The sequence below is a fragment of the Nerophis lumbriciformis genome, linkage group LG35 (genome assembly GCF_033978685.3).
Source record: "Nerophis lumbriciformis linkage group LG35, RoL_Nlum_v2.1, whole genome shotgun sequence".
Taxonomy (NCBI): domain Eukaryota; kingdom Metazoa; phylum Chordata; class Actinopteri; order Syngnathiformes; family Syngnathidae; genus Nerophis; species Nerophis lumbriciformis.
In genome coordinates, this window is record NC_084582.2 from 16,015,609 (window position 1) to 16,041,032 (window position 25,424).

The window sequence follows — 25,424 nt, forward strand, 5'->3', positions numbered from 1 at the left end:
TCAGCATAACAATGAAAGCTAACACCGTATTTGCGTATGATGTTGCCTAGCGGCAGCATGTAAATACTAAAGAGTGCAGGGCCAAGAACCGAACCCTGGGGGACTCCGCACGTTACCTTAACATAGTCCGAGGTCACATTGTTATGGGAGACGCGCTGCATCCTGTCAATAAGATAAGAGTTCAACCACGACAAGGCTAAGTCTGACATACCAATGCGTGTTTTGATACTCTCTAATCCTATAAAATAATAATAATAATAAAATTATTGGTGCAACCGTGAAACATAAAACACATATAACACAGATTTGGTAATAACAAGAGCTGTACTGAGCTATCAGATCTTGTTATAGACTTAGAAGGAATTCAAGGAGTTACTGTTAGGAGTTATTGTTCATGTGCCTGATGGCCGAGGGGAAAAAAACTGTTCAGGTGGCGAGAGGTGTGGGTCTGGATGGACCGTAGTTTCCTGCCTGAGGGGAGAGGGGAGAATAGTTTGTGTCCAGGGTGAGAAGAGTCAGCTGTGATCCGACCCACACGCCTCCTGGTCCTGGAGGAGAACAAGTCCTGGAGGGATGGGAGCTTGCAGCCAATCACCTTCTCAGCAGCATGTACGATGCGCTGCAGTCGATGCTTATCCTGGACTGTGGCGCCGGGGAACCACACGGTGATGGAGGAGGTCAGGATGGACTCGATGATGGCTGAGTAAAACTGCACCAGCATCTCGGTCGCCACCTTAAGTTTCCTCAGCTGCCGCAGGAAGTACATCCTCTGCTGGGCCTTCTTGATGAGGGAGCTGATGGTCGACTCCCACTTGAGGTCTTGGGTGAAGGTGGTGCCCAAAAAACGGAAGGAGTCCACAATGGAGACGGGGGTGGGAGAGTCAATCAGGGTGAGGGGGGATGGTGGTGCTGTGACTTTTCTGAAGTCCATGATCATCTCCACTGTTTTCTGGGCGTTCAGCTCCAGGTTGTTGAGGCTGCACCAGGACGCCAGCCGGTCCACCTCTTTCCTTTAGGCGGACTCATCGCCATCCGAGATGAGCCCGATGAGGGTGGTGTCATCCGCAAACTTGAGCAGTTTTACGGACTGGTGACTGGAGGTGCAGCAGTTTGTATACAGGGAGAAGAGCCAGGGAGAGAGTACACAGCCCTGAGGAGTACCAGTGTTCGTGGTTCGACTGTCCGAGACAATCTTCCCCAGCCGCACGTGCTGTCTTCGGTCTGTCAGGAAGTCGTTGATCCAACTGCAGAGGGAGTTGGGCACGCTGAGCTGGTAGAGCTTGTCTCGTAGCAGTCCAGGGAGGATGGTGTTGAAGGCAGAGCTGAAGTCCACAAACAGGATCCTGGCGTAGGTTCCTGGGGAGTCCAGATGCTCCAGGATGAAGTGGAGGGTCAGGTTCACTGCATCATCCACAGACCTGTTGGCTCTGTAGGCGAACTGCAGTGTTCTTGGGGACAGGGACAATGGTGGAGGTCTTAAAGCAGGACGGCACACGGCATAGCTCCAGAGAGGTATTAAAAATGTCAGTGAAGACATTTTTATATGTTTAATTGAGACAGTGGTGGCTGGAAATAGACATGACAGGCAGTATGTAATGATGATTTTATGATGATCAAGTGCTGCATACCTTAAAGGTTAAAGGCACTTTAGAGTATTTTAAGGTTCCATTGCCGTTCCATTCAAGGTCTTTCTCTGTGGAATTTGCATGTGGGTTCTCTCCGAGTACCCTGGCTTCCTCCCCCCTCCAAAGATATGCACCTGGGGTAGGCTGGTTGGCAACTCTGAACTGCGATGAGGTGACGACGTGTCCAGGGTGTCAATCAAACAATCAATCAAAGTTTATTTATATAGCCCTAAATCACGAGTGTCTCAAAGGGCTGCACAAGCCACAACGACATCCCACATCAGGGCAAGAAAAAACTCAACCCAATGGGATGACAATGAGAAACCTTGTAGGGGAGGGATCCCCAACCACTGGACCGGTCCGTGAATCGATTGGTACCGGGCCGCACAAGAAATAAATAAAAAATAAAAAATAAAATTTTAATATTTTTATTAAATCAACATAAAAAACACAAGACACACTTACAATTAGTGCACCAATCCAAAAAACCTCCCTCCCCCATTTACACTCATTCACACTCATTCGCACAAAAGGGTTGTTTCTTTCTGTTATTAATATTTCTGGTTCTTACATTATATATCAATATAGATCAATACAGTCTGCAGGGATACAGTCCGTAAGCACACATGATTGTATCCTTTTATGACAAAAACAAAAACAAAAAAAAACAACAAAAAAAAAATCATGTAGTTATTTGTGTAGTTTGCTCATTTTCCTCGACTGATGTACTAACATCATGTGGTTAATTTTTTTTTTTTTTTACACATGTAGCATCATCTACAAGTATACAAAGAATTGCTATTGCGACATCTAGTGGACACATTTAGAACAGCAGTTTCTTTCATTCAAAAATTTCGGCTCATTTTTATACTTAGCGAACTCATCCCGCAGGCCGGATAAAACCTGCCGTATGTTTGACACCCCTGGAATAGATGAAGCAAAAAATTTGGGCAATATTTGTGTTAAAATAATGTGAACTTTTCTACTGAAATGAGTAAACCATTGAGAAAAGACAGCCACATAACCTTCTATGAAAATGCTTTATTTTGCCATCAATCAGTAACATTTATTATATTCCTATTTTACTGACAAAAAAAACAGTGTAATGTAATCCCTACCCCCAAAATGCATCTCAGGTTACAGTGCGATATATTTATATTAGTTTTTTTCAAATACTTTTATGGAAATGATATCAGTAGAAAAAAATGCATTTAGTTTAGATAATGAGTCATATATTGGAATATGGGATCCATTATTTAAATTTGTTTTAACTATTAAATTAACCTAAAATATGACTTATTTTATCTTTGCGGAAAATATTGGACACAATGTGTTGTCAAGCTTTTGAGATGTGATGCAAGTGTCAACCACTGTGACACTATTGTTCTTTTTTTTTTTCTTTTTATGTTTTTTTTTTTTATAAATAGCTGTGATGATAATGTCAATGAGGGATTTCTAATCACTGCTATGTTGGAATTGTTATTATTATTGATACTGTTGTTGATAGTATTAATTTTTGGATTGTTTTGTGTCATGTTTGTGTGTCCTCTTAATTGCTCTGTTGACTAGCAAAGTAAGATTTTCATTGTACGGCAAACTGTCTGTTTAACTGTGCATATGACAATAAACAATCTTGAATCTTGAATCTTGATTGCTATTCGGAATGTTGCTGGGCCGGGTTTGGTTTTGTAATTGTAATTGTATTATTATGGTATTACTGTGTTTTTTTGTTGGATTAAAATAAAAATAAAAAATATATATATATATATATATTTTTTATTTTTTATTTGTTAATCATCCATCCATCCATCCATCCATCCATTTTCCATCCATCCATCCATTTTTAACCGCTTATTCCCTTCGGGGTCGCGGGGGACGCTGGAGCCTATCTCAGCTACAATCGGGCGGAAGGCGGGGTACACCCTGGACAAGTCGCCACCTCATCGCAGGGCCAACACAGATAGACAGACAACATTCACACTCACATTCACACACTAGGGCCAATTTAGTGTTGCCAATCAACCTATCCCCAGGTGCATGTCTTTTGGCAGTGGGAGGAAGCCGGAGTACCGGGAGGGAACCCACGCAGAACATGCAAACTCCACACAGAAAGATCCCGAGCCCGGGGTTGAACCCAGTCTACCCCAGGGCAGCTGTGGCTATGAAAGTAGCTTACCACCACCAGGTGTGAATGTTTGATGGGTTCTACATGTAAAGCGACTTTGAGTACTTAGAAAAGCGCTATATAAATCCCAGTTATTATTATTATTATTACTCAGGACCTTCGTATTGTGAGGCAGACGCACTAATCCCTCTACCACCGTGCTGCCATTTTTTAATCAGTCCAACAAAATATTACACAATAATAACATAATTAAAATATATACCGATTGTAGCTGAGATAGGCTCCAGCGCCCCCCGCGACCCCAAAGGGAATAAGCGGTAGAAAATGGATGGATGGATATATATATATATTTTTATTTTTTTATTTTTTTATTTTTTTTTTATTTTTTTTATTTTTTTTTTAATTTGCATTTAATTTGTATTTAATTTTTTTAATTTATTTTTTATAAGTTTTATTTTATTTTATTTTGTTTATTTATTTTTTGCCTTTATTTGACAGTGCTGCTAATTCGTATAAACGATGTGGCACTTTGCAGTCGGTTGTCTCGGTTCTCTAAACCAGCAGCATTTAGTCTAACTGAGCGTGTCTGTGTGCTGGTCGACCGATACAGACGCATGGACGACAGGCGGCTGCGGAAACCTTCCCCCGAGAAAAAGTAGAGCAGCGGATCAAAGCATGAATTGGCTGCTGCCAGGCACAGCGTCACCACGACTGACTTCTGCATGGCAACCCTTTCCGTGCAACGAGTGTCCGTGCGGGACAGGGAGTGAATGTGGACGGAGCGCTGCACGTGGTACGGCATGAAGCTTATCAAGAACGTCAAAAGGATGATCACGATCATACTAATTGATTTGGAGCGCGTGCCCTGGTGGCACCTAGCCAGTGGAGCGCGGGTAAGTAGGGCGCGGATAATCCCGGCATAGCAGAACAGTATGACCAGGAAGGGCAGAAGAAAACCCACCACCAAAGAAACATTGTTCAGCACTACAAGTGCAGACACGCCTTGACCTTGCGGAGGCTCAAAGCACTTTGTTTTGTTGGTCACAGGATCAAATTTCTGGCCTAACATCAAGAAGGGCGAAGAGGCAAGACAGATACAAATCCAAATGCTCAGACACGCCAGACGTGCACGGCTCACTGTCACCAGTTGAAGGTTCCGCACGGGGAAGACAATGGCCAGGAAGCGTGTGACGGACATGACCGCCATGAAGTAAATGCTGCAGTAGAGGTTGACGTAGAGGGCGTAGGAGCTGATGCGACACAGGAAATCGCCCTGGTTCCACTGGCCCTTGTTCACGTAGTAGAGCACCCTCATAGGCAGAGTGCTGACACACAGCAGGTCGGACACGGCCAGGTTCAGCATGTAGACCTGGAAAGGAGAACTCTGCCGGTACAATTTGATCAGCACCACCAGGGCCAAGCCGTTCCCTACCAGGCCGAAGACGGTGATGATGGAGTAGGACGTGGTGTAAACCTGATTACGGAAGTCGTCGATGGACGGACAGGCGGTGGAGTTGCTGCTGAGCGTCTCATTAATTTGCTCCATCTGCAGGTGTTGAGACGGGGACACATGATTTGGTGAAGAATGGAAATGAAATGAAAGACAGCCAACATAAACAACTCTGTAATATATACATTTGGTTACACTTTAGTATGGGAAACACACATTCACCATTAATTAGTTGCTTATTAACATGCAAATTAGTAACATATTGACTCTTAATTAGTCATTATTAAGTAGGTATTAATTCCTCATTCTTTAAAAAAAATCAGTAAGCCATTAACTAAGAGTCTTCCCTCAATAACCTCAGAATTATTGCTTATTAGTAACCCTAACCCTACCCCTAACCCCAACCCTAACCCTAACCCTTATATGTTCCCCTAGTGTCCAAATAACTGTAAATTAAAGGCCTACTGAAATGCGATTTTCTTATTTAAACGGGGATAGCAGGTCCATTCTATGTGTCATACTTGATCATTTCGCGATATTGCCATATTTTTGCTGAAAGGATTTAGTAGAGAACATCGACGATAAAGTTCGCAATTTTTGGTCGCTGATAAAAAAGCCTTGCCTGTACCGGAAGTAGCAGACGATATGCGCGTGACGTCACAGGTTGTGGAGCTCCTCACATCCGCACATTGTTTACAATCATGGCCACCAGCAGCGAGAGCGATTCGGACCGAGAAAGCGACAATTTCCCCATTAATTTGAGCGAGGATGAAAGATTTGTGGATGAGGAAACTGAGAGTGAAGGACTAGAGGGCAGTGGGAGCGATTCAGATAGGGAAGATGCTGTGAGAGGCGGGTGGGACCTGATATACAGCTGGGAATGACTAAAACAGTAAATAAACACAAGACATATATATACTCTATTAGCCACAACACAACCAGGCTTATATTTAATATGCCACAAATTAATCCCGCATAACAAACACCTCCCCCCTCCCGTCCATATAACCCGCCAATACAACTCAAACACCTGCACAACACACTCAATCCCACAGCCCAAAGTATCGTTCACCTCCCCAAAGTTCATACAGCACATATATTTCCCCAAAGTCCCCAAAGTTATGTACGGGACATGCACATAGCGGCAAGCACGTACGGGCAAGCGATCAAATGTTTGGAAGCCGCAGCTGCGTACTCACGGTACCGCGTCTGCGCATCCAACTCAAAGTCCTCCTGGTAAGAGTCTCTGTTGTCCCAGTTCTCCACAGACCAATGGTAAAGCTTGACTGTCAACAATGAAACACCGGCTGTGTTATCCGGCACAACACCTGCCGCAATACACCGCTTCCCACCTACAGCTTTCTTCTTTGCTGTCTCCATTGTTCATTGAACAAATTGCAAAAGATTCACTAACACAGATGTCCAGAATACTGTGGAATTTTGCGATGAAAACAGACGACTTAATAGCTGGCCACCATGCTGTCCCAAAATGTCCTCTAAAATCCGTGACGTCACGCGCAGGCGTCATCATACCGCATACTTGCCAACCTTGAGACCTCCGATTTCGGGGGGTGGAGTGGGCGTGGTCGGGGTGGTTGGGGGGCGTGGTTGGGGGCGTGGCTAAAAGGGGAGGAGTATATTTACAGCTAGAATTCACCAAGTCAAGTATTTCATATATATATATATATATATATATATATATATATATATATATATAACAAATACTTGACGTTCAGTGAATTCTAGCTATATATATATATATATATATATATATATATGTATATATATATATATATATATATATATATACGTATATATATATATATATATATATATGTTATATGTATATATATATTTATATATATATACGTATATATATATATATATATATATATATATATATATATATATATATATATATATATATATATATATAAAATAAATACTTGAATTTCAGTGTTCATTTATTTACACATATACACACACATACCACTCATCTACTCATTGTTGAGTTAAGGGTTGAATTGGCCATCCTTGTTCTATTCTCTGTCACTATTTTTCTAACCATGCTGAACTCTGATGATGCATTGATGTGTGGCACGCACAAAAGTGCTTTCATCAAATGCACTAGATGGCAGTATTGTCCTGTTTAAGAGTGTCACAGCATTGCTGTTTACGGCAGACGAACTGCTTTACGGTATATAAAAACGTGACTGCTGTTGTTGTGTGTTGTTGCCGCGCTGGGAGGACGTTAATGAAACTGCCTAACAATAAACCCACATAAGAAACCAAGAACTCGCCCTCCATCATTCTACAGTTATAACGTGATTGGGCAGGTATGCTGGTTATATTGTGGGTTAGCGGACTCAGGTCCTCATGGACCTGAGTCCCCCTGAATTTCGGGAGATTTTCGGGAGAAAATTTGTCCCGGGAGGTTTTCGGGAGAGGCGCTGAATTTCGGGAGTCTCCCGGAAAATCCGGGAGGGTTGGCAAGTATGTCATACCGAGACGTTTTCAGCAGGATATTTCACGCGAAATTTAAAATTGCACTTTAGTAAGCTAACCCGGCCGTATTGGCATGTGTTGCAATGTTGAGATTTCATCATTGATATATAAACTATCAGACTGCGTGGTCGGTAGTAGTGGGTTTCAGTAGGCCTTTAAGTCTTTGCTACTTTAAAAAGCAACTAATTAATGGTGAATATGTTCCCCAAACTAAAGTGTTACCACATTTTTTTGTGCGGATGGATTACAAACTCTGTAAAAATCATGTCATTAATCAAGTATGTTATGCAATTACGGATGAAGGGGGTAATCAGTGTAAACAAAGCCATATCTTAACACTGCAACTGCAACAATTAATTAACATATTTGTTTTGTAGTTAGTGTAGAACTGCACTGCAAAAGAGGAGGCTTGTACTGTCTTTGGACTTTTGATAAATGATATACATATCTCATGCTTTTTTTTAATCAAACATAAACAATAATAAGTGACGTTTTTTTACAATAGTTATACATTTTTTCCTTATAAAGAAACATACCACGTTAAAAATAACCCATAAGAAATGTTTTTTTACTTGATTTTTGGTGTTGATTTTCATGCTCCTTCAAAGCCAAATTAGATATTATTTTAAAAATCTCAATACTTACCAATGTGTATGTCTTTCAGAGCTGGGTCTGATCCCTTGTCGTCCGCGAGTCGCTCTTCCTCTGCGCCTGATGTCACAACACTTGTTGCACAAGGATGCTGCTGCAGGTGGCCGCTTCTGCAGTGTCAGCTATTCTGAATCTCCTGAAGGAGGGACTTCACTTGCACTGTGCATCTAGCCTGTGGTGATGTCATCATCTGTGCAGCCACACAGTAAATAATGTCATGATGCGGTTCAGATCAGAATATCTTTGCTGACCTCCAGTGGTTTAACACGAATCATCTTGTTATACATTCATGATGATTCTTGACAAGATACTGAGGGCCCCATCCTTGTTTGTGAATGACTGAGCATTTCATGGAATCTACTTTTATACCCAATCATGGCACCCACCTGTTACCAATTTGCCTGTTCACCTGTGGGATTTTCCAAATAAGTGTTTGATAAGCATTCCTCAACTTTATCAGTATTTATTGCCACCTTTCCCAACTTCTTTGTCACGTGTTGCTGGCATCAAATTCTAAAGTAAATGATTATTTGCAAAAAAAAAAAAAAGTTTATCAGTTTAAACATCAAATATGTTGTCTTTGTAGCATATTCAACTGAATATGGGTTAAAAATGATTTGCAAATCATTGTATTCCGTTTATATTTACATCTAACAATTTCCCAACTCATATGGAAACGGGGTTTGTAATTCAATGTATATACTCTGATGATTAACTTGTGTGATGACTGTATTATGATGATAGTATATATTTATCCCATGAATAAAAATAAAAAAAGTTGAAAAACTTATTCGGGTGTTACCATTTAGTGGTCAATTGTACGGAATATGTACTGTACTGTGCAATCTACTAATAAAAGTCTCAATCAATCAATCAATCAATCAATCAAAAAAACCCCCTGGGAGAATGGCGGGGTCTGCCCCAGGCTGCCCCGCTTAAAAGTCGGCCACAGCAAGACCACCCAATATGGGCCACGAGAACTTCCCGCCCCACACATGCAGGGACCCCAACAATGGAGATGGAACATCCAGCAACTACCTTGGCGGAGACTCTCCTTGAGGGAAGAAAAAAAATAGAAAGAGAGAAGGTAATCACAGACAGGTCAACAAACAAGGCCATTACCTCAGCAGCTGGCCGCCGGGCAACAACGCAGCATGCCACACGACACACCGAGTGGCCACGACAGACTACGCGTGGGTACTAGACCCAGCAGGCCCCCACCGAGCCGGACATCCGGAAGTGGGTGGGAGGCAGGACCCAGGGGCCCCAGACCCGCAGCCCAGCTGCAGCGGCCTGGGGTGTTAACTCCTGTGGGGCAAGCAGACACCGAGGGCGACACCAGTCCCAAATGCTCCCCCAGCCCCCCAAAAAAGTATATCAATCATAAACCGACTTTTACATTCTAATTTAGGCTCCTACAGACATTGATAAAGTGCTCATAGCAAACTCAATGGTGTTGTTGACTCGGCTGAAGAGCGACGGGTTTAACACAGCAGCAACTCTTCTTTGCATAAGTTTTATGCAACATTTTTTCACTTGACTTGTTGCTAGGAAGTGACAGAAATCGGACGGGAACCCAGCAATAACAGAAAAAAAGTTTAAAAAAACTAGTGTATTTTTAATTGCGACTAGATATTGTTAGGAATAAAAAAAAATCATGATTAATGGTGAGAATAATGCTGGATGAGAATGGTGAGATCATCAGTAGCAAAGGAATTATGAGCAAAATATTCAACAGAGCCTTTTCCACTAACCCCTAAAATATATTTTATCCGTTATCTATGTTTGCATTACTTATTTTGGTTTGTTTTTACTCAGAAGTCTAGAACCTAAAGACCGGAATTTATATGGTGTGAGGCGATAAGTCCATGAGGTTGAACAAAGTAATTCGAGTTAAGTATTGACGGAAGTGTTGTTATTATTCCCTTATTTCTGTTCCCTGCATACGCTGCTAATGAATTTGGCTTGTGATGTTTGCAGATGTCCGGATGCTGGAGTGGCTAATTCAACTGGAACTCATTTAGCCATGACACACAAACGAACATTACAACAACATGCACAGGCCAAGAATGGTGTGCATAGGTTCCAATGATAATAGCGGTACCACTGTGGAGGACCTGAGGAGCTCCTTGAGCATTATTAGACCGTTACATCAGTGCAAGAAGGAGCGCTACCACAGGTCCTTTCTACCCACAGCCATTACACTTTACAACACATTTATGTGATTACTGGGATCTTTTTTCTTGGTGTGCAAAACAGATGTTAGTGTTTTTTGTTTTTATTTCATATTTTATCCATACATATTAGTGCGCAATATGTAGTATATGATAATTTTTTGTTGTTTTTCATTGCGTTTTACTGCCCCTGTATGTAAAAACCTTCACAGCAACTATGTAAATTCCCCATTGTGGGATAAATAAAAATCTACCCTATCCTATCTGATCTCATTTTGTGTGGACATGTTCGTATTTGCACTGCAACCACACCCTTTCCCCATTGTAGAATGAATGATCTCAATCCTATCCTTTATCGTTTTTTTTAATCTGTACAGTTTGTAATAGTAACCATCGTGTGCAGTCCAGCCCTGCAAACTCATGATCACACTTTCTAACTTATTGAGAGGGAATCTAAGAGAGGTAAACCAATGAGAAAAAAAAACCAAAAAAAACTGGGCTGTAAACTTATTGTTCAGCACAACTCCTAGGGCCCGGTGAAATGACAATTGTACTATTGCACACCCACACTAGGTAGCATCGGGTACATATAATTAATTTCATTAAGCATTCCAAACAAATTTGCCTAATGGGCAGCAAAAATAAAACATTTTGTGCAGTCTTTTTTCCATCACATTTGACATTTGCCATTTCAATCCATGCACACAGCGACATACTTTGTTGATTTTCTAGAGAACCAATAAATTGCTTGTGTGAGTAACTTGCATGTGGAAGTCAACAATTTATCTTATGACCTACAGTGTACACCCACCGCCCCCATACAATGTTAACAACTTGTGCTGAGCCCTTCCAAAGTGGAAGGACGTGCTACAATTAAACCAATAAAAAGATTGGTGGACTTCCTTGGAAATTTTCATATGCAGTCGTCCACTTCAGAAAATGACAGTAATGCTCAAATGTGAACATGTCAAACGTTTGTCACTCTGACTTCAATAAACACAGAAGCAAATAGTGCTTGGATTTAATACAAAATATCCATGGGAAAACTAAACACATGTGATTTAATGCAAAATGTATATGGAAAAACATCATTTCCAATTGTTTTATTTTTTATCATCTTTATTATCTGCTACGTTATGCAGAGTTTGTTGTTTTGACCGTTAAGACTCAAACAATAGTGTTCTTGTTTTTCTCTAATTTGCATACACAATGTCCCTTTTTTCTAATTTCAGCAACAACAACACCATACACCATACTTGCCAACCTTGAGACCTACGATTTCGGGAGGTGGGGGGCGGGGGGGACAGGGGGGCGTGGTTGGGGGCGTGGTTAAAAGGGGAGGAGTATATTTACAGCTAGAATTCACCAAGTCAAGTATTTCATATATATATATATATATATATATATATATATATATATATATATATATATATATATATATATATATATATATATATGTCTTAATAAGGTTATCCAAAAAATAGTGCTCGATACCGTAGTAGAGCGCAATATATGTATGTGTGGGAAAAAAATCACAAGACTATTTCATCTCTACAGGCCTGTTTCATGAGGGGGGGTACCCTCAATCATCAGGAGATTTTAATGGGAGCATTCGCATACCATGGTTTATATAGGGCACAGAGTGGGTGGGTACAGGCTGGCCTAGGGGCGTGGTGATTGGCTCATGTGTTACCTAGGAGGTGTTTCCGTCTATGGCGGCATGTTGTTACAATTTCGCTGCGCTTGTTGAGGGATGACAGGTCTGGACGGTAAATAATAAACAGTTTCTCTTTCAAGCATAGGTTGCATCTTTTATTACCACTATTGTAAGGTGTGCTGGATGCAAGAATTTGCCATCTTATTGAATATTCAACATTATTGTCTTTGAGGTCCCAAATGTGTTTGCTGAGTTCTGTGGTATTTCGCAGGTTTTTGTTCCTGAAAGAAGCCTTGTGATTGTTCCATCTGGTTTTGAATTCTCCCTCGGTTAATCCTACATATGTGTCGGATGTGTTAATGTCCTTGCGTATTACCTTAGATTGGTAGACAACTGATGTTTGTAAGCACCCCCCGTTGAGAGGGCAATCAGGTTTCTTTCGACAGTTACATCCTTTGTTGGTTTTGGAGTCGCTCTGTCTGGGGGTCGACGGCTCATTTGCAATTGTTTTGTTGTGGTTTGAGATGATTTGTCGTACATTGTTCATACAGCTGTAGCTCAATTTAATGTTGTTCTTGTTGAATACTTTTCTTAGGGTGTTGTCTTTGGGAAAGTGTTTGTCAATCAGATTGAGGAATTTGTGTCCAATGTTCGTTGAGACGTTTTTGCTGTATGGGGGGTTGTACCAGATGATGTCATTTCGTTTTCTGTTCTTTTTTGGCTGGTTTCCTGGCGTGGGTTCATAGGTGAGGGTGAAATTGTATCCGCTTTCATCAAGGGCTTTTTGGTACGGGGGGGTTGCTTGGTCAAATTCAGCTTTGCTAGATGACAGCATCGATAGCCTTTTATTGATTCCGGTAGGTATTCTTTTCGTGGTGGTGGGTGGGTGGTTGCTGTCATGGTGCACGTATTGGAGTGTTGTGTTGGGTTTCGTGAATGGTTGGTAGCTGTTATTTCTCAGGTCGTGAATGGTTGGTAGCTGTTATTTCTCAGGTCGTGAATGGTTGGTAGCTGTTATTTCTCAGGTCCTGAGAAATAACAGCTACCAACCATTCACGAAACCCAACACAACACTCCAATACGTGCACCATCACTCTACAGTTATAACGTGATTGGGCAGGTACGCTGTTTATATTGTGGGTTAGCAGACTCAGGTCCTCATGGACCTGAGTCCGCCTGAATTTCGGGAGATTTTCGGGAGAAAATTTGTCCCGGGAGGTTTTCGGGAGAGGCGCTGAATTTCGGGAGTCTCCCGGAAAATCTGGGAGGGTTGGCAAGTATGAACAACACCCATCCATCCATCCATTTTCTACCGCTTGTCAGGAGAGATAGGCTCCAGCAACCCCCAACAACAACACATTACTCATAAAACAAAACAAAAAAAAACAGTTATATAGCAATTAAAACAATCTGTTTCAAAGTCAAAATGTCACTTTCATAAAATCAATGCAAGTTTTTTTTATTTAAGTAACATGTACTCATCACTGTTATATAATTGTAATTGTCAGTTAACAGCTTTTAAAAGTCAATACTCACAGCAACTTACTCTTTTGAGTGCAGACCAAGTCAGTTCATGCTGCAAAGTAGGGGAGAAAGTAATACTGTCATGATCATGTTTTATGTTCTGTTAGTTTTGGACCTGTTTTTGTGCACCCTTGTTTGTTTTAGTTACTATGGTTACTTATTATTTCCACCTGTCTCTGATTAGTGTTCGACCGCTCACCTGCTTCCCGAGCACTAATCAGAGGCATTATTTAAGCTTTCCTTTGCCAGTCAGTCGGCCTGGCGTCATTGTTTGCTTCATGCAATCTGCTACGTAAGTCTTGTTTGTTTCATGCCACAGTTACCTGAGTATTGCTTGTCCCTAGTCCATGCTAAGAAGTAGCATTAGCTCCAAGTGCGATCAGCACTTTGTGCCTTTGCCTTGTGTTCCGTTTTTTTGTACTACTTTGATATTTTGAGGAATAAACCATGTTCCTACCTGCACGCCTTGTCCGGAGTGGTCCGTCTGCATCCCGGGAGAACGAACCCCACAGCAAGCTGCGAAAACCCCGTCGTGACAAATACAAGTAAAAGTATATATACTGATATCAACATGGACATGCAAGCATCAATCAAAAGGCTTCCATCATGTCAAAGCAGTCAAGGACCCAAACTAATTTCCTGACAAAGCAATCAGTTTTAGACTATGGAGATACAAGTTAAGTTTAAGGCACTGTTATTTTTATCGGCAACCATGCACACCATTCCTGGATCCGTAAATGTTGTTTTAACGTTCATTTGTGTGTCACGGCTAAATGAGTTCCATCTGAATGAACTTCTCCAGCATCCAAACATCTGCAAACATCACAAGCCAAACTCATTAGCAGCTTCCACAGTAAATAGGAATAAGGGAATAAAAACAACTCTTTCATCATCACTTAACTATAATTATATATGTATTGATCATATATAATGTATGTATGATTCGTGCTGATATCGTATTGGATTAATTTTGGTATTGGCCAATACTCAGAGCTCCAATGTCGATATCGTATCAGAAGTGAAACATTTGTATCGAGACACCCCAAGCTGAGGTAGCACCGTATTCTCTTTTTTTTGCACTCAAATAAACTGTCTTTTTAATTTATTCTAATTCACATTTCCTTTTTCTTTGATCACTTATAATTGGTCATCTTGTCGAAGTGAAGAGAAACCTAGCCAGGTAAGAATTCCATTACTCAGTGTGTCTACTGTGTTTCTTGAATTACCGTCGACTTGTGCTGGTTTTACGCTTGCCACCGTTTTTCCGTTTACCACCGAAGAAAACTGTGGAAACAGCACCGCATTGAGCAGATTACAGTAGTTGGAACGAGACACAACAAACCAAACAGTTTTCTTGGCATAGCCAGAAGAGAGATATTTTATTTGGGAGCAGCCTGAGGGCAGGAAGAAAACAAGTTATAGTAATGTCAGTCATATTGTACTGAGGATGTGTGCAATGCTTTAAAGGCCTACTGAAACCCACTACTACCGACCACGCAGTCTGATAGTTTATATATCAATGATGAAATCTTAACATTGCAACACATGCCAATACGGCCAGGTTAGCTTACTAAAGTGCAATTTTAAATTCTGCGCAAAATATCCTGCTGAAAACGTCTCGGTATGATGACGTCAGCACATGACGTCACGGATTGTAGAGAACATTTTGGGACAGCATGGTGGCCAGCTATTAAGTCGTCTGTTTTCATCGCAAAATTCCACAGTATTCTGGACATCTGTGTTGGTGAATCTTTTGCAATTTGTTCAATGAACAATGGAGACAGCAAAGAAGAAAGCTGTAGGTGGGAAGCGGTCTATTGCGAACTGGCTGCGGCAACACAAACACAGCCGGTTAATGTTGTGTCGTTCGCGAACGATTCGTTCGAACAAACTAATCTTTTGAGTGAACGTACTGAACCCAATCACTTCATGAACTGATTCGTTCCTTTCTCAGTTCAGTTGAGCTGTGCCGGTATGAGTGGAACTGGCGCATTCTGTGACTCACTGAACCCTCGACGTCGGCGAACGACGCAGCCAGCTACTCATCATGGGGGCAGGGACTGAGCGAACGATTCGTTCACCGCGGATTAACGACATGAATCACTCAGTGAACGACAACGCTCTCGCTCTCTGCTCTGCTTGCCCCAATGCCGCGAGTGATTCTCCTCCCGTCGCGGGGATATGTTTCATGCCATTGGCATCCGTTCTCCATTCATTCTCCAAGCTAACGGCTAATGTTGACTCAAGCCACATGAAAACAAACACACACACGCGCCCAGACCCCATTATCTCAACACATAAAGTTATGAGAGTAGAGGAGACAGAAAGAAAGTCAGTGCAGGCAGGGCAAGGCTGAGCAGCAGCGACGCGAGGGTGAGGTGCGGGGGGTAAAGTGTAGGGCAGGCTGTTTTGAGAAGATTTAAAATAGAAATAATAACTAATGTATGTACACATACATAGGCTATTATGTACACAGTTATTGTAACAAAAATAATTGTCTCAGCTCATCCAAAGTCAGCCAGCTTGTATTTTTAAATGCAAATCTGGAGTAGGGGCAAGATCTTTGGACAAAAATACCTTGAAAGAGAACATTATGTGCAAGAACAATCTTTCCTTTGTTTGACACTTTTGGTGTGTGTGTGTGTGTGTGTGTGTGTGTATGTGTGTGTGTGTTTAGTTTCTTGATTTTTATATTATTTAAGCTATTTATTTTCTTTTTTATTGCATATTTAAGTTGATATTTCCATTTTTATATTTTTAAATGTAAGCTACAGAAATGTTAGTTTTAATGTTGGCATTTCTGGCACTTGGTTTAATATTTGTTTTGTTTTATCTAAGGTAGCCTATTTATTTTCTTTTTGTTTGCACATTTAAGTTGATATTTTCTTTGTTATATTTTTAAACGTAGGCTACAAAACATTTAGTTTTTATGTTGGCATTTCTGGCTCTTAATTTATTTGTTTTATTTTGAAGGTATTTATTTTCTTTTTGTTTGCATATTTAAGTTGACATTTTCTTTGCTACAGAACATTTAGTTTTTATGTTGGCATTTGTTAAGGGTTTCTTAATTTAATATTTGTTTTTGCACTGAACAAACGAGGCCTATTTATTTAACTGTTGATTGCAAGCATTTTAGTAGGCTATTACTATTTTTTTTATTTCCCACTTTTATTTATTTCTTATTTTCATTTCAGTGCAATAAAACATATTTAACAACCAAGACATTTAGTCACACTTTGTTTATTGGACAGGCCGGAAACGCACACACAGTGTTTTTAAAAGTAACAGAATCTCTATTACAGCTGCAATGTCTCAATTTAAGGAACTGATTCTCGTGATTCAGTACAGTCAAAAGAACTGCCGATCCCATCACTACAGCCGGTGTTTCATTGTTTACATTCCCGAAAGATGACAGTCAAGCTTTACCATTGGCCTGTGGAGAACTGGGACAACAGAGACTTTTACCAGGAGGACTTTGAGTTGGATGCGCAGACGCGGTACCGTGAGTACGCATGCAGCTGCGGCTTCCAAACATTTGATCGCTTGCCTGTACGTGCGTGCCGCTATGTGCATGTCACATACGTAACTTTGGGGACTTTGGGGAAATATATGTGCTGTATGAACTTTGGGGAGGTGAACGGTACTTTGGGCTGTGGGATTGAGTGTGTTGTGCAGGTGTTTGAGTTGTATTGGCGGGTTATATGGACGGGAGGGGGGAGGTGTTTGTTTTGCGGGATTAATTTGTGGCATATTAAATATAAGCCTGGTTGTGTTGTGGCTAATAGAGTATATATATGTCTTGTGTTTATTTACTGTTTTAGTCATTCCCAGCTGAATATCAGGTCCCACCCGCCTCTCACAGCATCTTCCCTATCTGAATCGCTCCCACTGCCCTCTAGTCCTTCACTCTCACTTTCCTCATCCACAAATCTTTCATCCTCGCTCAAATTAATGGGGAAATCGAAGCTTTCTCGGTCCGAATCGCTCTCGCTGCTGGTGGCCATGATTGTAAACAATGTGCAGATGTGAGGAGCTCCACAACCTGTGACGTCACGCGCATATCGTCTGCTACTTCTGGTACAGGCAAGGCTTTTTTATCAGCGACCAAATGTTGCGAACTTTATCGTCGATGTTCTCTACTAAATCCTTTCAGCAAAAATATGGCAATATCGCGAAATGATCAAGTATGACACATAGAATGGACCTGCTATCCCTGTTTGAATAAGAAAATCGCATTTCAGTAGGCCTTTAATCCGTGCTGGAGTTTTTCATTTTTAAATGTTCAATGTTCACAAGTCTCCAATAATTTCATACAATTCCTTTTCAACATCCAAGTTATTGTACTTTTTTTTGCCTGTTTGGACTTATAATAAATATTCCTTGAATATTTTGGTTGAACGCTACATTGTATTCCACTATACAGGAATTCTGCACCATTGAGGAGTATAGACTGACAGCAGTGGAAATTGATAGTCTCTTTTGGATTATTTTCAGACGGGAAAAGTGAGACACTAAATACTGTACACCCATGATTACAGTAGTATAGATTCAGACAGTTTTATTTCTATGCCAGCAATAAACTGCACATATGGAATACGGCCACACATGTGGAATACTTTGTTCCTTGGTTACAGTGCACCCTGGTCTTAATGTGACACATTGTTATTTTACTTTTACGATTATATGTGACTATTTATCAACCATATGTCATGCTAAATTTTACAACGTTTTAAAGTTTTGTGCATCGGCGTTAAGGAATGTGATCTTGGTGACTTGTGTTGACTTGATGTTGAGGGTGTTGATATTGGAGTGACTCCGCTCCTTACATGCGAATGAGTTCAACACAAACCCATCTCCTTTTCACACGCTCTGACTCCACTTTAGTCCAACAATACTATTATGCTCCATTTATATGTTAAATTCACAAGAGATAAACACAGAGAAAAGCCCGTTAGAGGGAAGCACTCTCTCTGGGTGGTCCAATGACAGTGAACTGTTAAGCAATACTCAGCAGACAGAGATGCTTATATAGGTCGTGCTATCACTGACATGCTCAGCAGTTTAATGAAGCACTAAATAGCAACGTGACTGGACTATAGTGAATTAGTAGACAAGTGAAATATGGACTACTGTACACTTTACAGACAGAAAATTGCATCATTTTACATTAAAAACATACACAATTTTAATGTTTCATCTGAAAAGGCTTTTGTGGTTTACATTATTGAGAAAAAGTGTTTACTTCAGCACAAAGTATGTACGTTCACACACACAATTACCGGCTGCGATTTCAGTAAATGCATATTTTGTAGTACAGTCGCTGTTAAAACTCAGTTTTTAAGCAGGGTTGGCTTCTGGCATAAACATTCTATATGGTTGTTTAGGGCCACAATCATCACCGTGGTTGACGTGCTCTGCAGGTGTTTGCTTGTTCAACTTTGATGGATTGAATCATGTACAAAGCCTGTTTTCATATGAGTTGGGAAATTGTGTTAGATGTAAATATAAACGAATACAATGATTTGTAAATCCTTTTCAACCCATATTCAATTGAATGCACAACAAAGACAAGATATTTGATGTTCAAACTCATAAACTTAATTTTTGTTTTGCAAATAATAATTAACTTAGAATTTCATGGCTGCAACACGTGCCAAAGTAGGTGGGAAAGGGCATGTTCACCATTGTGTTACATGGCCTTTCCTTTTAACAACACTCAGTAAACGTTTCGGAACTGAGGAGACACATTTTTTAAGCTTCTCAGGTGGAATTCTTTCCAATTCTTGCTTGATGTACAGCTTAAGTTGTTCAACAGTTCGGGGGTCTCCGTTGTGGTATTTTAGCCTTCATAATGCGCCACACATTTTCAATGGGAGACAGGTCTGGACTACAGGCAGGCCAGTCTAGTACCCGCACTCTTTTACTATGAAGCCACGTTGATGTAACATGTGGCTTGGCATTGTCTTGCTGAAATAAGCAGGGGCGTCTATGATAACGTTGCTAGGATGGCAACATTTGTTGCTCCAAAACCTGTATGTACCTTTCAGCATTAATGGTGCCTTCACAGATGTGTAAGTTACCCATGTCTTTGGCACTAACACACCCCCATACCATCACAGATGCTGGCTTTTCAACTTTGCGCCTATAACAACTCGGATGGTTCTTTTCCTCTTTGGTCCGGAGGACACGACGTTCACAGTTTCCAAAAACAATTTGAAATGTGGACTCGTCATGCCACAGAACACTTTTCCACTTTGTATCAGTCCATCTTAGATGAGCTTGGGCCCAGCGAAGCCGAAAGCGTTTCTGGGCGTTGTTGATAAACGGTTTTCACCTTGCATAGGAGAGTTTTAACTTGCACTTACAGATGTAGCGACCAACTGTATTTACTGACAGTGGGTTTCTGAAGTGTTCCTGAGCCCATGTGGTGATATCCTTTACACACTGATGTCGCTTGTTGATGCAGTACAGCCTGAGGGATCGAAGGTCACAGGCTAGGCTGCTTACGTGCAGTGATTTCTCCAGATTCTCTGAACCCTTTGATGATATTACGGAGCGTAGATGGTGAAATCCCTAAATTCCTTGCAATAGCTGGTTGAGAAAGGTTTTTCTTAAACAGTTCAACAATTTGCTCACACATTTGTTGACAAAGTGGTGACCCTCACCCCATCCTTGTTTGTGAATGACTGAGCATTTCATGGAATCTACTTTTATACCCAATCATGGCACCCACCTGTTCCCAATTAGCCTGCACACCTGTGGGATGTTCCAAATAAGTGTTTGATGAGCATTCCTCAACTTTATCAGTATTTATTGCCACCTTTCCCAACTTCTTTGGCACGTGTTGCTGGCATCAAATTCTAAAGTTAATTATTATTTGCAAAAAAAAAAAATGTTTATCAGTTTGAACATCAAATATGTTGTCTTTGTAGCATATTCAACTGAATATGGGTTGAAAATGATTTGCAAATCATTGTATTCCGTTTATATTTACATCTAACACAATTCCCCAACTCATATGGAAACAGGGTTTGTACACAATTGAAGAATTCAGATGCAAAAACAACCTTCTCAATGTTCCCTGTTTTAAATAAATCAATGTTTTTTTTGGCACTTTTCATGAAACAGCCAACCCACAAATGTGGATTTTTGCAAAAAATAGGTTAATCCTACATAGTGCCAGCCTGTCCCTAAAAATGAGTGAAAACAGATGAACTTTTTCAGAGGAATGCTTGTTCCACCACTGTAATTAATTCATTTAATCTGAACAAACACCTGTGTTGGGTGATCCCTGGACAGGGGGGTCCAGGGTTTACATTGACCGCAGCATCATGATGCCATTACATTGACAGCTGCATCACAAGACAACAACAGCAGAGTAAACATACACTATATTGCCAAAAGTATTTGGCCATCTGTCCAAATGATCGGAATCATGTGTCCTATTCACGCACTTAGGCATGGAGACTGTTTCTACAAACATTTGTGAAAGAATGGGCCGCTCTCAGTGATTTCAAGCGTGGAACTCTCATAGGATGCCACCTGCGCAACAAATCCAGTCGGGAAATTTCCTCGCTTCTAAATATTCCAAAGTCAACAGTGGGCTTTATTATAAGAAAATTGAAGAGTTTGGGAACAACAGCAACTCAGCCACCAAGTGGTAGGCCACGTAAACTGACAGAGAGGGGTCAGCGGATGCTGAAGCGCACAGTCCAAAGACTTTCTGCACAGTCAGTTGCTACAGAGCTCCAAACTTCATGTGACCTTCCAATTAGCCCACGTACAGTACACACAGAGCTTCACGGAATGGGTTTCCATGGCTGAGCAGCTGCATCTAAGCCATACATCACTAAGTCCAATGCAAAGCGTGGAAAGCAGTGGTGTAAAGCATGTCACCACTGGACTCTAGAGAAGTGGAGACGCGTTCTCTGGAGTGATGAATCACGCTTTTCCATCTGGCAATCTGATGGACCAGTCTGGGTTTGTAGGTTGCCAGGAGTACACTACATTTCAGACTGCATTGTGCCGAGTGTGAAACTTGATGGAGGAGGAAATATGGTGTGGAGTTGTTTTTCAGGAGTTGGGCTTGGCCCCTTAGTTCCAGTGAAAATAACTTTGAATGCTCCAGGATATCAAAACATTTTGGACAATTCCATGCTCCCAACCTTGTGTTTGGAGTTTGGAGCGGGCCCCTTCCTCTTCCAACATGACTGTGCACCAGTGCACAAAGCAAGGTTCGTAAAGACATGGATGACAGAGTCTGGTGTGGATGAACTTGACATAGTCTTGACCTGAACCCGATCCTATAAACACACTCTGCAACCTTGTGGACAGCCTTCCCAGAAGAGTTGAAGCTGTAATAGTGGCAAAAGGTGGACCAACATCATATTGAACTCTATGGGTTAGGAATGGGATGGCACGTTCAAGTTTATATGTGAGTCAAGGCAGGTGGCCAAATACTTTTGGCAATATAGTGAACCATTTAGTTTGTCATTCAATAGAGTAGTGGCTACACACATATACTGTACATTATGTATTCAGGCAATAGACAGCATTTTACCAAAACAGATTTATCAGGACAGCGTCTTTTTTTTTTAAACTAGTTGGCGAGGACACCACACACTCACTGATTTCATCAAGTTACTCATTACTGATGCTTTAGTTTAGTTAGAATAGTGGCAAAAGAGACACGAAGCTTGCGAACTTGCGAACTTGGATGATGTCATCACATTTCGATGCACTAATTGGTCCTGAAGTAAAATTGAATAGTCAACAATGAAATGTGAAAGAAAGATCATTTTTGAGGAAAAATATATTTTACCTCCTGGTAGAGAATCGTAAACTATTTAGAAGTACTCACAGCCCAAAAACGTTTTTTGCTCCTGATCTCTTTAATTATACTTTGACTCTGCTAAACTCGTATTGGGTGGTAAGTCAACATATCCGTTGTAATAATGTTAGTTCAGTTTAGCAGCGTTGAGTCCATGTCCATTAAATCAATCCATCAACGTTTATTGATATAGCCCTTGTCCACAAGTGTCTCAAAGGGCTTCACAAACTCACAACAACATCTCCTAATCCAGTGTTTTTCAACCTTGTTTGAGCCAAGGCACATTTTTTTCCATTGAAAAAATCCAGGGAGACACTATCCCATCCTGGTCCCTCAACACCGACACCTATTTAATAATACCACCTTAACATTTGACAACCAAACAATTACACAAAGCGACTCGGTAAAGAATCTGGGTATTATCTTCGACCCAACTCTCTCGTTTGAGTCACACATTAAGAGTGTTACTAAAACGGCCTTCTTTCATCTCCGTAATATCGCTAAAATTCGTTCCATTTTGTCCACTAGCGACGCTGAGATTATTATTCATGCGTTCTTTACGTCTCGTCTTGATTACTGTAACATATTATTTTCGGGTCTCCCTATGTCGAGCATTAAAAGATTACAGTTGGTACAAAATGCGGCTGCTAGACTTTTGACAAGAACAAGAAAGTTTGATCATATTACGCCTATACTGGCTCACCTGCACTGGCTTCCTGTGCACTTAAGATGCGACTTTAAGGTTTTACTACTTACGTATAAAATACTACACGGTCTAGCTCCATCCCATCTTGCCGATTGTATTGTACCATATGTCCCGGTAAGAAACCTGCGTTCAAAAAACTCCGGCTTATTAGTGATTCCCAGAGCCCATAAAAAGTCTGCGGGCTATAGAGCGTTTTCCATTCGGGCTCCAATACTCTGGAATGCCCTCCCGGTAACAGTTAGCGATGCTACCTCAGTAGAAGCATTTAAGTCCCATCTTAAAACTCATTTGTATACTCTAGCCTATAAATAGACCCCCCTTTTAGACCAGTTGATCTGCCGTTTCTTTTCTGCTCTGCCTCCTCGCTGGGTTATTCCGGTTCCGGTGACCATGGATGAAGTGCTGGCTGTCCAGAGTTGGGACCCAGGGTGGACCGCTTGCCTGTGCATCGGTTGGGGACATCTCTGTGCTGCTGACCCGTCTCCGCTCGGGATGGTCTCCTGCTGGCCCCACTATGGACTGGACTCTCACTACTATGTTAGATCAACTAAGGACTGTTCTTTCATAATATTATGTCACTCGACATCCATTGCTTTCGGTCTCCCCTAGAGAGGGGGGGGGGGGTTACCCACATTTGCGGTTTCTCATAGTCATTCACATCGACGTCCCTTACGTGGGCTCTGTACCGAGGATGTCGTTGTGGCTTGTGCAGCCCTTTGAGACTTTTGTGATTTAGGGCTATATAAATAAACATTGATTGATTGATTGATTGATTGTTGTGTGCCAAACTTGTCACTTATTAGTTCATTTATTAACAATCCAAGCTTAATAATACACCAAAAGAAAGCCTATTGTCTTTGTCTGCCTTTTATTCCCGCTCTTACTTTTTCCACTTCCAGGTGTCCAACACACAACAAATGTGTCCCCCGCCCTTAAGTTCCCCTTACAATGGTTCTGGTATTGTCCTGTGACCCGAGTAACCAATACATGACAGACACCACCAGCAGAAAATGTTAAAAACGAAACTCAATAGCCTATATTGACAATATAAAGTCGTTCTCATCGAATACCTGACGCAATTGTTCGATAATATTCAAACCATAACCATCATTAATTTTCTTGTCTCAAAGTAGGCTTGCAAAGCAATGAGCTACCTGCTGCCACCTACTGGTACGGAAAAGTATTACATTGTTACGCTGCTGATCTCCAGACAGCACAGACACTCTACAACGGCACATTGTTTGCGGATTATAATTGTTGATTTGCGAACAATATTTTTCCGACCAATTAGGTGAAATTGCATAATTTCCCACGGCACACCAAACAATATCTCACGGTACACTAGTGTGGTTGAAAAACACTGCCCTAATCTGAAGCCACATCCTCAACACCTTCAGAAGCCCATTGAGATAAATAGCTGTTCATACTCACCAAAAAATAGGTCAGGATCACATATCATCATCTCTCGTACACCACAAACATCCTGCACACAAGCAAATCTCACGTCGAATCAGTAAAGTGTAAAAAGTATTGCAACATCAGGAAGTTTATGATTGTGAAGTATGCCACACAGACTATGATCGTGTGATTGTATTTTGTGTAAGTGAAGTATTCTATGTGAACACTGAACAAGTCAAACAAATATGGACCAATATTCAGAAAGTTCATGAGGGTTCATGTCTTTGAGACTGATCCTTTGAATAGTTACAACAGTTGTTCTGGCTGGTCCACCAGGGCTTCTACACTTAACAACCAGTACAAAAATAAAATATTTAAAAGCCAGCCACTTTTATATTTTAGAGCAGGTGTTTCTTGCAAATAAGTTTAATCTACATTTAACACACTTCCTTGTGGTCTAGATCAGAGATCCTCAAACTGTAGTACCTACGTACCACTTGCGGTACGCGGGCTTCATCTAGTAGTATGCCAAAGAATGAATTGATTAAAGAACAGGGTTTTATTTTCCTATAGTCAAACACAGTGTTACTGTTCAAACTGTGTTTAATGTTACAGTGGCCAAAAATATTAAATATATTTGGTAAATAAAACATTTGCCTTGTTTTTAATGAAGACTTAAGCTTACTACGCTACTCTATTTTAATATTGGTCACGCTGTAGTAGAGCGGATTTACATCATTAAAGTGAGTTTAACAAATCCAAAGTATAATTACAACTGC

The 25,424-nt window shown here is 41.0% G+C and overlaps 1 protein-coding gene across 2 annotated transcripts; it reads right to left on the minus strand.

Annotated features, from left to right (window-relative positions):
• Window positions 1–4,090: 4,090 nt before the first annotated feature.
• LOC133575308 (cysteinyl leukotriene receptor 1-like) lies at window positions 4,091–8,415 on the minus strand. Of its 2 annotated transcripts, XM_061927949.2 has the most exons (3): window positions 8,351–8,415; window positions 5,183–5,296; window positions 4,091–5,119 (listed from the first exon to the last, which is right to left on the minus strand). In XM_061927949.2, the coding sequence occupies exons 2-3, from the start codon at window positions 5,294–5,296 to the stop codon at window positions 4,238–4,240; spliced, it is 996 nt and encodes a 331-aa protein (XP_061783933.2). In that variant the 5' UTR covers window positions 8,351–8,415; the 3' UTR covers window positions 4,091–4,237. The 2 variants fall into 2 exon arrangements, with proteins under 2 accessions (XP_061783933.2, XP_061783932.2); XM_061927948.2 differs by having other exon boundaries at window positions 4,091–5,296.
• Window positions 8,416–25,424: the final 17,009 nt, after the last annotated feature.